The sequence below is a fragment of the Euprymna scolopes genome, chromosome 36 (assembly GCF_053919585.1).
Source record: "Euprymna scolopes isolate OS-2025 chromosome 36, ASM5391958v1, whole genome shotgun sequence".
Classification (NCBI taxonomy): Eukaryota; Metazoa; Mollusca; class Cephalopoda; order Sepiida; family Sepiolidae; genus Euprymna; species Euprymna scolopes.
Window position 1 is genome coordinate 86,681,660 of NC_136517.1, and position 15,338 is coordinate 86,696,997.

The 15,338-nt window shown below is 33.7% G+C and overlaps 1 protein-coding gene across 2 annotated transcripts in view; it reads left to right on the forward strand.

Moving 5' to 3' along the window:
- The window catches only part of LOC145260664 (uncharacterized), a 93,785-nt gene that overhangs the window by 49,073 nt on the left and 29,374 nt on the right, over positions 1 to 15,338 (forward strand). For both annotated transcript variants that reach the window (XM_080119014.1, XM_080119015.1), the window contains exon 2: positions 12,760 to 13,141. In XM_080119014.1, the coding sequence (XP_079975140.1) occupies positions 12,896 to 13,141 (246 nt within the window). In that variant the 5' untranslated portion in view covers positions 12,760 to 12,895. The remainder of the gene's footprint in view (positions 1 to 12,759; positions 13,142 to 15,338) is intronic.

Genomic DNA, 15,338 nt, shown 5'->3' on the forward strand with positions numbered 1-15,338 from the left:
GATTTTAATTAATACCTACCTTATCCAATGTTTTCCGTATTTTTTTCACTGGTCACCATGTTTGTTTTTGCGCACGCGCATTCAGTTTTTGACAATTTAAAATGTGATATTTGTTCAAAACCGACACGAATAAACTTAAAAATCAACTTTTGAAAGATAAGTTGGTACAGACTTTTTCTGCATTTTCTTTACTTTTAATTGCTGTCATGTGATAATCTGGTTAACCACCAAAATGAGCAAAGTCACTAAATAACGGCAAAAAACTATTTATTTTTTATATAAAATACATTGATAAATGTAAAAGGCTGAAATTTATTATTGGCTTTTTCTTTTTTTTTCTTTTTTTCTTTTTTTTTTGCTTGAATTTTGTGCTCTTCGTATTTTTTATGTTCTTTTTTTTTTTTCCGGAATTATAGGTGATTATTAACAGGAAAATTGGTGCAAAGCACTTGTGGCAATAAACAAAGTTTTTTTTTGTTTTTTGTTTTTTTATTCAAGAAAATAAAGATACTCCCACATTTATCGATTCGTGCTGAAGTAATAACGCTTATTTAGAAAGCCATTCTTAACATGGGGCAGGAGGATGTTGTGTACCTATTTTATACTTTCACCTAACAATTTAATAAAAGCAGATATCGTAAAACTTTAATTAAACTTGAAAATACTATTTAAAAAAATAACGCGGATCAATACGTGCACTAGCACAAAATAAAATTTCATTGTTTTACGATATGAGAAAAAACACCAACATTCCATGATAAAGGTTTTTGTTTATCGCCACAAGTGCTAATCTGGACTTGCACCAATTTTCCTGTTAATAATTACCTATAACTATAATCTCCAGCAAAAAGAAAAATACCCCCCCCCCCCAAATACATAAAATAATCTGAAAAGCACAAAGTTCAAGCCAAAATAATAATAATAATAAAACAAGGCTACACACGCCAAAATGCTTTCCTTTTCAGAATAATAAACGTTCCTTCGGACGTGCTACGTACAACATCGCTTTATTTTGCTATGGCGGCGTCACTCGTACATCAGCCAAAGTTTCATCATTTTTTATTAGACTAGCAGTCTACCCCAGCTTTGCTCAGGCCCTATGTACTTTCATAACTTTATGTGCATATGTATGTATATATATATATATATATATATATATATATATATATACGTGTATATTTGTGTGTGTGTATACGTGTATTGGGGTGGAGAGGGCTCCCGTAAGCCGTGGTGAAGGCAACCTTTCTAGGAGAAACAAATCTCTGATTTAAAAAACCATAAAGCGGGAGACCAGTACCCACATTAAGCTGGTCTGCAGTTTAATTTGTTGCTGGCTATCTTGCTCTTGCTTGTTCTCAACATTTTGAACCGAGAGAGAGACTTAGCTGTCGTACAAAGCTAAGACTCTGTAACATCATCTTTGTATAGATACTCCCTCAGGCATTTGGGCTCATGGATTTTAAATGTCTGAGGGAGTGGCACTCATCTGATAAAACGTTGCAATCATCATCATATATATATATATATATATATATATATATATATATACATATTAAAAAGTCCAGCTAACCTGCATCTAAATTTTCAAGTGTTTACACCCAAAGTTGGCGGTGGAGTTTGGTAGAATCTGCAAATGTCAACTCCTTCAACTTTAACCTCTTGGCAGCCAAATTTTCGCCCAAAAACCGATTAAAAACTTGCTCTATGTCTGAATACACTTTATGTAAAATTTCAAATGTTTAGACAAAAAATTGGTTAAGAGGTCAAATTTTAAAAAATTTTGACCCCTTAATATTTATTGTTTTGTGCGCAAATCAAATTAAAAAGTTTGATCTATGTACAAGCAACCTGCATTCAAAATTTCAAGTGTTTAGACCCAAAATTCGGAGGAGTTTGGTAGAGTTTTCAAAGGTCAAATCGTTAAACTTTGACCCCTTGACAGCTACATTTCTGTCCGAAAACTGATTAAAAAGATTTTCCTAAATCTCAAAACCCCTTATGTCAAATCTCGAGTCTGTAGACTGAAAATTGACAGAGTAATTTGGTAGGGAAATGTACACACACAGACACACACAGAAAATTTCACTTTTATAGATATATAGATTAAATGTACAACATTTAACGCTACAGAAGGTGGCTGCCATATTTTAAAAAATTTGGCCTTTTTGTAGTTTTACAGATTAGCCTTTTTCAGGCCGAATTTAGCCTTTTTTGAAGCCATAACACAAGTTATCTAAAATATTCGTATCAGAGTTATGTCCCCTGTGTGTAGACTCCCACTGTCTAGTTTATAACGCCCAAGAAAAATATGATTTTCCTCAATTTTCCATAAAAATTACTTTTAACTATAAATAACTTTCTACTCAATGATTTTTTGTAATTTTTGGATATATTACTATTTTCGACATGACATTACGTAATATTGTTTGGATAATGTGAGTTCAGGGTAAAGGTGTGGTACGTCATACTCTGTGATCTGTGTTGAGGCAAAAAATTAACCCTTTGAATATATTATTCATTACTATAGACAACATTTAAGAATTCGAATTAAAAAAAAATAAATAAACTGTTCAAAGAATTAGATTAAAAAAAAAAATTAAACAGTGCAAAGAATTAAAATTTAGAACTTTTTAAAATTCAACAGTTCAAAGAATTATAACTTTTAACAGTTCAAAGCAGATTTTTTTTAATCAAACAGTTCAAAAAATTATAATTTTTAACGGTTCAAAGCAGATTTTTTTTAATCAAACAGTTCAAAGAATTATAACTTTTAACGGTTCAAAGCAGATTTTTTTTAATCAAACAGTTCAAAAAATTATAATTTTTAACGGTTCAAAGCAGATTTTTTTTAATCAAACAGTTCAAAGAATTATAATTTTTAACAGTTCAAAGCAGATTTTTTTTAATCAAACAATTCAAAGAATTATAATTTTTAGTCGTTCAAAGCAGATTTTTTTTTATCAAACAATTCAAAGAATTATAATTTTTAACGGTTGAAAGCAGATTTTTTTTAATCAAACAGTTCAAAGAATTATCATTTTTAACAGTTCAAAGCAGTTTTTTTTTTAATCAAACAGTTCAAAGAATTATAATTTTTAGCCGTTCAAAGCAGATTTTTTTTTAATCAAACAGTTCAAAGAATTATAATTTTTAACGGTTTAAAGCAGATTTTTTTTAATCAAACAGTTGAAAGAATTATAATTTTTAACAGTTCAAAGCAGATTTTTTTTTATCAAACAATTCAAAGAATTATAATTTTTAACGGTTGAAAGCAGATTTTTTTTAATCAAACAGTTCAAAGAATTATCATTTTTAACAGTTCAAAGCAGTTTTTTTTTTAATCAAACAGTTCAAAGAATTATAATTTTTAGCCGTTCAAAGCAGATTTTTTTTTTATCAAACAGTTCAAAGAATTATAATTTTTAACGGTTCAAAGCAGATTTTTTTTTATCAAACAATTCAAAGAATTATAATTTTTAACGGTTGAAAGCAGATTTTTTTTTAATCAAACAGTTCAAAGAATTATAATTTTTAGCCGTTCAAAGCAGATTTTTTTTTTATCAAACAGTTCAAAGAATTATAATTTTTAACGGTTGAAAGCAGATTTTTTTTAATCAAACAGTTCAAAGAATTATAATTTTTAACGGTTCAAAGCAGATTTTTTTTTAATCAAACAGTTCAAAGAATTATAATTTTTTAAAATTCAACGATTCCAACTATTAATTAAAATTAATTTTTCAATTAAACAGTTCAAATAATTAGAATCTTTTTAAAAATCAAACAGTTTCACTAGGTTAGTTAACACTGCAAAATTCTGTTATTTGTTTAAGAATATTTGCGAATTGCAAAGAATTAAAATTTATAATTTTTTTACATTCAACAGTTCAAAGAATTTAGAATTTTTTAAAATTCAATGGTTCAAAGCAGATTTTTTTAAATTAAACAGTTAAAATAATTAAAAGTATTTTTTAGAAAAATAAACAGTATAAAAACTATTGGAATTTTTTTTAATTAAAAAGTTCAAATAATTATATTTTTTAAAAATTCAACGGTTCAAACAATTAGACTTTTTTTTACAATTAAAAAATTAAACAGTTGAAAGAATTAGAATTAAAAAAAAATAAAACAGTTCCACGAGGTTAGTTACTTCAAAGGATTAATTTTTTGCCTCGGCACTGGTCACAGAATATGACATAACACACCTTTACCCCGAACTCACATTATCCAAACAATGTTACATACTTAATCGTCATGTCAAAAATAGAACAATATCCGAAAATTCTTTGAACTGTTTATTTTTTATCTTTTTAATTCTTAAATGTCTATAGTAATAAATAATATATGGGCTTGTTTTACTGTACACATAGAATCGAAAAAGTTGTCAAAAACAAATATATAACAAATAAATGTTATCAAAGGCAAGATAAGCTACTTTTCTACCTAACTGGATAATTTGCTAGTGTTTTTATTTAATGTAACATGTTTATTCAGCTCAAAAAACGTACAGTGTTTACCGATGTATTGGAAAATTAAAAATGGTGCCTGACTCTATTTGACACGGTAAGTTTTGGAAAATGAGTTAAAAATAAAAAAAATATACAAAATACTGTTAAAAACCCACTGAATATATGTCAGCCTATGTCACGGTAACATATATTGAGCAACAAAGGTAAAACAGTTTGACTTTCTTTTTATTGTTTACTGCTTTCGTGTGATGAATTTGGTTTTAAGCCCACCTGTGTCCAAATGACTATCCTCTACTCTATAATAAAGACCTCTTATATACATATATATATATACACATATAAGACGTTCTTGGCCTTCGATCAAAGTACAAATGACATTTTATAAAATTTTATGCTTACAAATTTATTTTATTGCTTATAAAAAAAAGCAAAGAAAATATTAAAAATCAAAACATGATTTGATTTGGGAATCATAGGTAGGACTCCCCCCCCCTCCTCCCGTGTGCTGGAGGTATAGTATCTGTAGGGTCTTACTAACATTTTGTTTGTACTTTTTGGACCCCCCCCCAAAGTTAATGAAATAAAACAAACGACTTTTTATATAATTTTATGTTTATAAATTTATTTTATCGTCTGTTATATATATAGATATATATATATATATCTTTATATAAAAGCGAAAATGTATGTATGTATGTATGTACGCTTTTCCTCGATGTCCACAAAAGGCTTCTTTCAGAGAAGCGCTCGCTCGGTTCACAACTTCTTAAAACTTTTTATATCATCTATAAATTGTAATATCTCAGAGTTATCCACGGAGCTCGCCTGTCTATTTAATTTTATTGACTTTCAAATGTTAATTATTCGACATTTCCCGCATCGGCACACGTTACATTCGGTTTTCGGTATAAAAAAAAGCTAAACTCGACTCTAATCACAGGCCCAGAGCCAGTGGTCTCTAGAGAGCTAAGTAACGTTTGGTCAATGTCGACTTCGTCATATCAGACTTTAGCTTTCATTTCGAGACGAGGGAGCGGGTTTTTAAAAACATTTATTGACCTGATTAAAAACTGTCCCGCACAAAATGCTAACTGCTGAATAGCTATCGCCGTCACGTTAATCAAAAACCTCTCGCTAGTATATATATAAAAGCGAAAATGTATGTATGTATGTGTGTTCGCTTTTTCTGTATGTCTACAAAAGGCTTTTTTGGCCGTCATTCTCGGTTGGCTCGCTCCTTATTAAAACTTTTTATATGCTGTCTAAATAATATCTACGACTAAGGAACTCGGGTTGCAGCTATCTTTAATTTACCCGACTTTTACAGGCTATTTTCGAGATATTTTTTGATCGAAGCGTAGCGGGTACAACAGAAACTGGTTTCCAGCGCAAAACTAGGTCAAACATCATGCGACTTTCTCGCACCTGCTAATTTTACTTTATAAACGTCAACTTAACACACTTATCAATTTATCTGTTTCCGTGGTCGAGATGGTTAGGTCGCAGGGTGTTTTTTCCATTTCCTTTCCACCTCCGCGTCAAAGATTCAGGTTTCAAGCCTACCTTTCTACTAAAACTTTTTTTTCTTTTACACTGCCAAACACGCACCCAACGTTTTTTTCTTTTTAACAGGGATGTTTTGATCTAAACCCCCTCCACCACCACCACCACCACCAACACACACCTCCAAACACCCGGGCAACGCCGGGTACCCCCGCTAGTATATATATAAAATAAATAAATAAATTAAATAAAAAACACACACAATATGATTTGAGAGTCTAAGTAGAACGACCCCCCCCCAGTGTGCTTGAGGTATTGTGGTGAATGAGAACTTTAACTAGGACAAGCAAAGGTGGAGTGATGAGGATGACTAGGTTATCAGAAACAGCATTAAAGTGAAGGCGATTTTAAAAGTTCAATATATGACTTTTATTTAACGATAGAAAGAAATCACGAATCATGTTATTTGTGTTGACGTTTGTGTGCGCGTGCTGATTCAACGCAGGAGTCAGAAGGCGATAGTTCGTGAAAATGTAAAATATTTAGGAAAAGAATGTTTTTTGTTTTTTTTTTACATGGTAGTCACCACTTATCAAGGCCTGGAAGCCACTCAGGGATAAGGGTTATTGTGTGTACAGTAGTTAATGGGATAATATTGTAGTAATCGTTAGTAATGGAGATTTGATAAAGTGTCTTACTTAAGGGGGCGGTTTATCAGAGTAGTTTTCTAGCACAGTAGAGAGAGTTCACCTTCCTCGCAGCGGCCCTGGCAATGCCCTCGATGTAATTGTTCCAACTCATGTTTCCTGTGAACGTTAGGCCAAGGAGCTTGAAAGACATACTCTCAGATAAAGAGTCGTTGGCCATTGCTATAGGTGGTAGAGAAGGTTTCTTGTAATTATTGAATGAAACTAGTTTAGTCTTGGCGGTATTGAACGTGACCATCCATTTTTGTCCCCATTTCACTACAGATTGGAGGTCATCTAGTGTTTCTGCCATTTCTTTAGATATGTGTTCATTTGTTTTCCTGTCGTGCCTGTTATAGAGTGTGGTGTCATCAGCATATATACCCATCTCAGAGGCAATTTTGTCGGGGAGGTCATTTATGAATATCAGGAACAGTAGAGGTCCAAGGATAGACCCCTGGGGTACTCCCGCATTTATATGATATTGTTTAGACGTACGACCATTGAGGACAACCTGAATTTTTCTCTTATCTAAGAAGGATTTAATCATGTTAAGTATTCTACCAGTGATACCGTATGATCTAATCTTCCTGAGGAGACCCTCATGCCATACCCTGTCAAAAGCCTTAGATATATCTAGAACTACCGCTCTGCCCTCTCCCGCTTTGTCCAGTGAATGGTATATACGTTATTGAAATAAAATAGAATTTACAAAATTATCCAGATAAAAATAACACAAAAAAAAGTGTTTTCAATAATTCTTAAAAAAAGAAACAAAAGCAAACTAATTTCAATAATTGTTAATTAAAATTTTAAAACTCGTTTTGGTGCACCCTCCCTCCTTACAGATTTTTTTCTTTTCGTGTTTTTTTTTCAATTTTCAACTATTTCTGCGGACTATTATCGATTAGACACTAAGCTACCGATTATATATAAAAAAAAAAATTGAAAAAAGAAAATCTATGTAAAGATAAGTCAAAATTTTAAGTTGACAGATTAAGGGTCCGCCATTTTTAAATCAATGCATTTCAGAATGTAATTGTGGATGCTTTTTGTTAAAAATACACTTAGCACATCTTTTATTGGATCATATTTTTTTTGTAATTTTGTAAAATAACGCAGAAAGAAAAAAAGGTGCTTGTTTACATTAGTGATTTTTTTAACCCAACACATTTTAGGTAAAAACATTTTATGTACTTACTTGTTATGGTGAAATTAGTATAATTTAAAAAAAATTACGAAAAATGATCCAGTAGATCATGTGCTAGAGGTATTTTAAATAAAAGTCAGCCATAATTACACTTGATAAACGATTGTTTAAGTTTATGGAAGCTAGAAGTAATTGTAAGAAAGAAATAGCGACACCAGAAAGCGCATTGAAGTGCAGAAATTAAGAATTTGTGACTTCTGGAAAATCTATAACAGTGTAGTAAATAATGGGCAATCAACAATTCCCCTACTATCTAACAATTATGAGGTTGTTTGCACGGCAACCAAGAAGGCTTGCATGCTTGTCCGTCAGTTTGCCTCAAACTCTACATTTGACCCAGCAAACCACTCCCTCTCTGATTTTCCTTTGCGGACAGAAACCACACTAGATGATCTGAAAATCACCCCTTCTCAAGTGCATGATATTATAAAAAACCTAGACACCTCAAAAGAATGAACCTGATCTCATCCTGGCTGTACAATAAAAAAAATGCTCTGCTGAGATTGCTCCAAACTTTTTAACAAATGCCTTAATGAAGCATGCTTTCCTGACTGCTGGAAAACTGCTTCTGTGGTACCAGTTTACAAGAATTCTGGCGAAAGGACTTACCCATTAAATTATCGCCCCATTAGTTTCCTCCCTCTTCGCCAAAATATTTGAGTCCATAATTAGCAAGCTCTAGTTGCTAAATTTCTGTCCGACCAACAATATCGATTTAGGCAAGCCTGTTCTACTGCAGATATCCTAACTGTAATCTCTGAACATATATACCATGCACTGGATAAAGGGGAGTAGCCCTAGATATATCTAAGGCTTTTGACAGGGTATGGCACAATGGTCTTCTCAGGAAAATCAGATCCTATGGTATTACTGGACGAATACTTAGTGATATTCAATATGGTTTCCGTTCTGCTAGAGCTACAGCAGATGTGCTTACAGTCATATCTCATAGGAATAGCGAATCTCTTGACAGAGGCTTCCTTTCTAGGGCAGTTGTCCTTGACGTATCAAAGGCCTTTGATAGAGTATGGCATAAAGGTCTACTTCACAAGATCTCCAGTTACGGTATAGCTGGTAATGTCTTCTCAATTATTAAATGCTTTCTCTCTGATAGGTTCATAAGAGTAGTGGTTGATGGGCAGAAATAAGAAGCTCACAGTATTAATGCTAGAGTCCCTCAGGGTTCCATCCTGGGCCCAACTCTCTTCCTAATCTGCATCAATGATCTTTCAAATCACATCCTTAGATCTTTCGTAGACATTTATGCTGACGACACTACCATCTATGGCAGTACATCAAATACCATTAAAGACCAAGTTCACTCTGATTCTCTCGCCTCTGATCTTGAGCATGTGGTACAATGGGGAAAGAAGTGGCTGGTTACTTTTAATGCATCTAAAACCAAACTTCTGTCTTTATATCATCAATGCTCTGATCCCCATCTGGCATCAATTGAAATGAATGACTCTCATGTTGAGGAGGCTCCATGTTTTGACAAGCTCCTGGGCTTGACCTTTACTCCTGATCTTAAATGGAACACATACATCAGATCTGTTGCCAAGGTCGCTGGGAAAATGGCAGGCTCCTCCTATCGATCCAGTAGATATCTCATTTCTGATGCAATTCTCTATCTATATAAAAGCCAAGTACATCCAAGGGTAGAGTGCTGCTGCCACATCTGGGGAGGAGCTGCTAGAAATTCTTATCCTGCCTTGACAGAGTTCAAAACAGACTTCGTAGCCTAGTGGGGGAATCCCTTTTCTCTTCCCTGTAACCTCTTTCTCACAGAAGAGATGTTGCAAGCCTGTTTCTGCTTTATTGTTATTTTCATGGCAAGTGCTCGTCTGAGCTCCAATCGATGATCCCCCCCCTCACCAAACTTTCATGAGAAACACTCATCTAGCTGTAAACACTATCGATAATTTCCTCCACTCTTTATCTGTGCCTAAATCAAAATGTAGATTCCATGAACAAAGCTTCTTTCTTAGAACTGCACACCTGCGGAACTCTCTTCCATTTCCCTGCTTTCCAGCTGACTATAATATGGTCGTCTTCAAGTCCAATGTAAACAAGTTCTTGATGAGCCGTTCTCCTTAAGTAATCCAATTTACCAAATTTCCACTACTAACAATTACTACATCACTGTCCCATTGACCACTGTACGCTTGTTAACCCTTATCCTTGAGTGGCCTCCGGGCCTTGATAAGTGGTTACTCCTTTGTAAAAAAAAAAAAAAAAATACTTAACATAATTAAATCCTTCTTAAATTAGAGAAGAATCCAGGCTGTCCTTGATGGTCGTACATCAAAACAATCTATATGTTTATAAAAGTTAAATTGTCTGTCTGTGTGTGTGTGTGTTTGTGTGTATACATTTCCCTACCAAACTACTCTGTCAATTTTCAGTCTACAGACTTGAGATTTGGCATAAGGATCATTGAGATTTGGGAAAATCTTTTTAAATCGGTTATTGACCAGAAATTTGGCTGTCTAAGGAGGTCAAAGTTCAACGATTTAACTTTTGAAAACTCTACCAAACTCCTCTGCCAATTTTGGGTCTAAACACTTGAAATTTTAGATGTAGGTTACTTGGATATGGATCAAACTTTTTAATTTGATTTGAGCCCAAAACAATAAATGTTAAGGGGTCAAAATTGGGGTCAAAGTTTTAAAAAATTTGACCTTTACAGTCTCTACCAAATTACTCCAAACTTTTGGTGTAAACATTTTAAATTTTACGTAAAGTGTACTCAGACATAGACACAAGCTTTTTAATCGGATTTTTGGCCGAAAATTTGGCTGCCAATGGGTCAAAGTTAAAAAAATTTGACCTTTGTGATCTCTAGTAAACTATTCAGCCAATTTTGAGACTAAACATTTGAAACTTTATATAAAGAGTATTCAGACATGCAGAAAACTTTTTAATCAGATTTTGGGCAAAAATTTGGCTGCCAAGAGGTCAGAGTTGAAAGAGTTGACCTTTGCAGACTCAACCAAAACTCCTCCACCAATTTTGGGTCTAAACACTTGAAATTTTAGACGTAGGTTACCTGGACATGAGTCAAACTTTTTAATGTATATATACATATGCACATAAAGTTATGAACAGTACATAGGGCCCGAGCAAAGCCGGGCTGAACTGCTAGTATGATATAAATGCAGGTGTACTTCATCATTTATTATTCCTGTTATTCATAAATGACCTCCCTGATAAAATTGTCTCCAAGATGGGTGTATTTGTTGACAACTCCATGCTCTATAATAGACATGAGAGAAAAATGAATGAACACATATTCAAGGCAATAGCAGAAAACCCTAGAAGAAGACCTCCAGTTTGTAGTGGAATGGGAACAAAAATGGATGGTAATGTTCAATGCTGCTAAGACTAAGCTTCTTTCCTGATGCATTTGCTACTAGTCTCTCACTCTGTCCATATTTTCTTGGCTATTCACTGAACGAATGATCAATCGGTCGACTACATCCACACGTTCACCGAACCAACTCGATCGCCTCGTTCAAACCACTCGACAAGCTGTTACAGTCGCCATCTTTTCTCGTTTTATATTTTTTTAAAATCTTTATGTTCTTACTAAAAACAAAATGAGAATACAGTATTTAAGATACGTCCATTTAATCTACACTTTTAGCAAATCGTAATGATATTCATTTATTTATACGGCATAATTGTGGTGACACCGGCTCTCATCAGATCACTGAAGTTAAGCAACATTGAGCCTAGTTAATACCAGATGGGTGACCATTTGGGAATTCTAGGTGCTCTATGTGCTCTCCGCTTATCTCGGCATTTGTTTCCATTCGTCCTGTACAAACACTTCACTTGCGACAGGTATTTAACAATGTCGACTCAGGAGAGATGTGGTTGAAGGTTGCGCACCTCCTGCCACAAAAATTTCATACGCAGGCACCCCTTTATGGGTATCCATAGTCTGTCAAAGAAAGAGCCTGTCTGTCTGTAATTCTATTTTAAACAGGAGCCTGGCAGACCAACGAAAATCCAACTTCAAACAAAATCCTGACAGTTTCACGGAAGCATGGGAAGCCATCGGAAATACTATTTCAAACTTAAGCCTGACATATCGATGAACATTCTATTTTAAATAGAAGTGCTATGGGCCAATTAAGATTCTACTTTAAACAGAATTGTAATAGACCATCGAAAATCACATAAAAGAGTCGCCAATCTAATATGTCCTGCACTGTTAGCCAGGCTTCAGCCTCTGTCCTATCGACGAAATGTTGCATCACTCTGCCTGTTTGACAAGTGTTTTAAGAGTAGTTGTTCCGACGAACTACAAGCCCTTGTACCCTCTCAACTTAAATACCTCCGACAAACCCGACAAGCAGCAAAATTTCACCCCTACACAATAGAGATGCTAGAAAGCCTTCTACTCTAATAGTTTCTTCCCCAGAACTGCTAGACTTTGGAATTCCCTTCTGGGTTCGTGCTTCCCCAACTGTACTGACATGCAGAAACTCAAGTGTGATGTGAACAGACATCTTGCTGCTCAACTCCCTACATATTATCCCTGCAATTTATGTCCCAGATAGTAGCCCTCTACATCAAAGTGACACTGTTCCTTGTTTGAGATGAAAATGCAAAAAAAAAAAAAAGATGGTGGATCTTTATTTTAAGTCAATTTAAATCAAGGGTTATCTCCCTTGTTTGTCATAATGAATTGGTCACAAAGAACTCTCTCACATTAAAATATAATTTCTGGATCAATTTTCGTAATTTTTAGAATTTATACTAATTTCATCATGACAAATAAGTTTGCGATAATGTTTTCACCTGAAATGCATTGATTTTAAACATTCATCAACACATATTGTTTTTAATCTGAAATAATTATGTTTTATTTTTATATATTTTGCAGATTTTTGAGTTGAGCTCCTCACAGAACGTGCAATGCCACAGCTATTACCGCCTATGATCAAACCTAAACGGACATTTTTTGAAACTGCTTTGGCCAGTTTATCCCAGCGTGTAACTGTTTTGTTTTATTATTCATTATGACAACTATGGAATCTGCGAACTGCGACTCTTATACGGCAAACTCCGACAGTGAAAAGATGTCAGCAGATGTCAGCGTTCTGCCCTTGACATCTGAGAGTGCTTCCGACATTCAAACAGTTGAAGTGAGCACGCAGTTGGCACCAGTGACCAACAAGACACTCTACACAGCACTGCCAGAAATGGTAACGAAGGAAAATCCAAATAATTATGTTCTCATTAATTTGCAGGATCTCCAAGATAAGGTAACACACCAAATTTGACTCATTTCAAATTCTTAATAAATCTATACACTGAATTTACCAAGTACTTTATCCATTATGCCATGGGTCCTTGTGGACAATTATAGTATAAATTTTAGAAACCTTAAACCTATTTTGTTTTTTAAATGGACAATCTTACAGGTGAAACAATGAAATTGTCGCCTTAGAAAAGACGACATGATTCCATTTCTGTTTAATGAAAATCGACTTTCTTTTTTTGTTGCAGACCATCTACTAGTTGGCCAGTTGTGTACAAATCCCAAGAGCGATAGGAACCTTCTATCATGTCTGAAAGTGACACAATGTTCAACAAACGAGATCGGAGATGCGCTACTGTACAAGTCGTGCTCTCTACTGATCCAAGTTCTGACAACAGGACCATTGCCAGCACCCTCAAAATGCAAATCCAGATAACAGGAACATGCCTAGAGTGATGAAAACGGTTTCCGGCCACTGTAATGGTCTTTGGTGTGGTTTCAAGTGAGGGAAACATCATCATGCCACCTCACATCTTTGATGTCGTCTTGAAAGTGCACATAAAAGTGTACCTGGATTTGCTGAAGAGTGTGGTGATCCACTGCTGCAATCAGGTAGCCGCTGGCAGACCCTGAGTGTGATGGAACCTCAGACCATGTTTACCACAGTCCGGTGCCTTAACCGTTAGGCCATAATCCCTAGATTAATTATATTGTTTATTTTTATCGCTTATAAATTTAGATTTTGTTATTGTTGTTTTTTCAAGCGATACATACGGTTAATATTGGCTCCGCCTCGGAGCTCATTTTTTTATTTACTTAGAAAGTCGCCCTTTTTAATTTGGACGTATATAACATTTTTATTTATTTATTATTTTTAAAACAGTAATCTACGTACATGCGTGTTTCGAGGTCATTACCTCTCGTCAGCGTAGTTCAACTGTTTCTAGGGATCGAACCTCAGACCATGTTTACCACAGTATATATATATATATATATATTTTTTTTTTTTGTTTTTTTTCTTCATAAGTTTTTGTTTTAATTCAAGCTGATGCACCCAAGTCATATGTTTTTTTTTTATTTTTGAAATCATAACTTATAAAATGTAAGAATCGAAAGAAAATTGTCTCTATTTTAATATATACAAAATCTGCATAAATTAAAATATATTTAAGCGTATTTTACAACTGAGCTACGCCAAGCATACCTGCTAGCTTGGATTAATACTTTTGCAGTTTTAACAAAAGAGCTACAATAATATCAGGGTGTCTCCATTTACGCTGAACACCCACAGAATGCCAACATCAATATATTGATATTACAGACGAAAGAGTCCGCTGTGTGTGTTATTTTGGGTATCACACTTACATCTTTTTTTAGTACTTGTACAGTTTAATCAAGACATTACAAAATGAAAATACGAAAAAAAAACAGTTATATTGTACGTGTCCGTTTTGAACTGAAGTTCTCAAAAAAAAAAAAATTTCACTTAATTTGATCAGGTAGTTTGTTTTTTTTTAAGCGAAAAAATAATTTGTTATAATACCGATCAAAATGTAGCCATGTTTCGATTTTTAGGAAGAAAAGCTATTATTTAAAATGGGGAGGAGGGTGTCGGCGCTTTAGACTGAGTTATCTCCCGGTGGCATATTCTAAAAATCCAAACATGGCTACCTTGAGTGCACTGTTATAAAAACGTGTTTTTCGTTGTAAAAACAACAAAAAAAAAAACTACTCCATCAAATTAAATGAAATGATTTTTTTTGGTGAACTTCATTCCAAAATGGATACGTATAATATAACTTTTTTTTTTATATTTTTATTTTTTTATGTCTTGAATAAACTGTACAAGTATCCTTTTTTTCTTTCAAGTGACTGTCGTTTAATTGTTATGACCTTCCATTTCTTGTAATAAATAATTTTACCAAGAATTCTTCATGAGTTTTGGTTTCGGTTTCGATTATAGCTGATGGCACTCAAATCATCTATATATATATATATATATATATATATATATATATATATATATATATATAAAAGGCAAAAGTGATGTGCACGTTTTTGTATATCCAGCAAAGGCTTTTTTTCAGGGTGGGTTACTATTTTTTACACCTTTTTATATACTCCCTAGATGATAATATCTATAATTTGTGAAGGGACATAGTGTCTACATTTATTTTGATCGCCTTTTATAAAATTTGTGC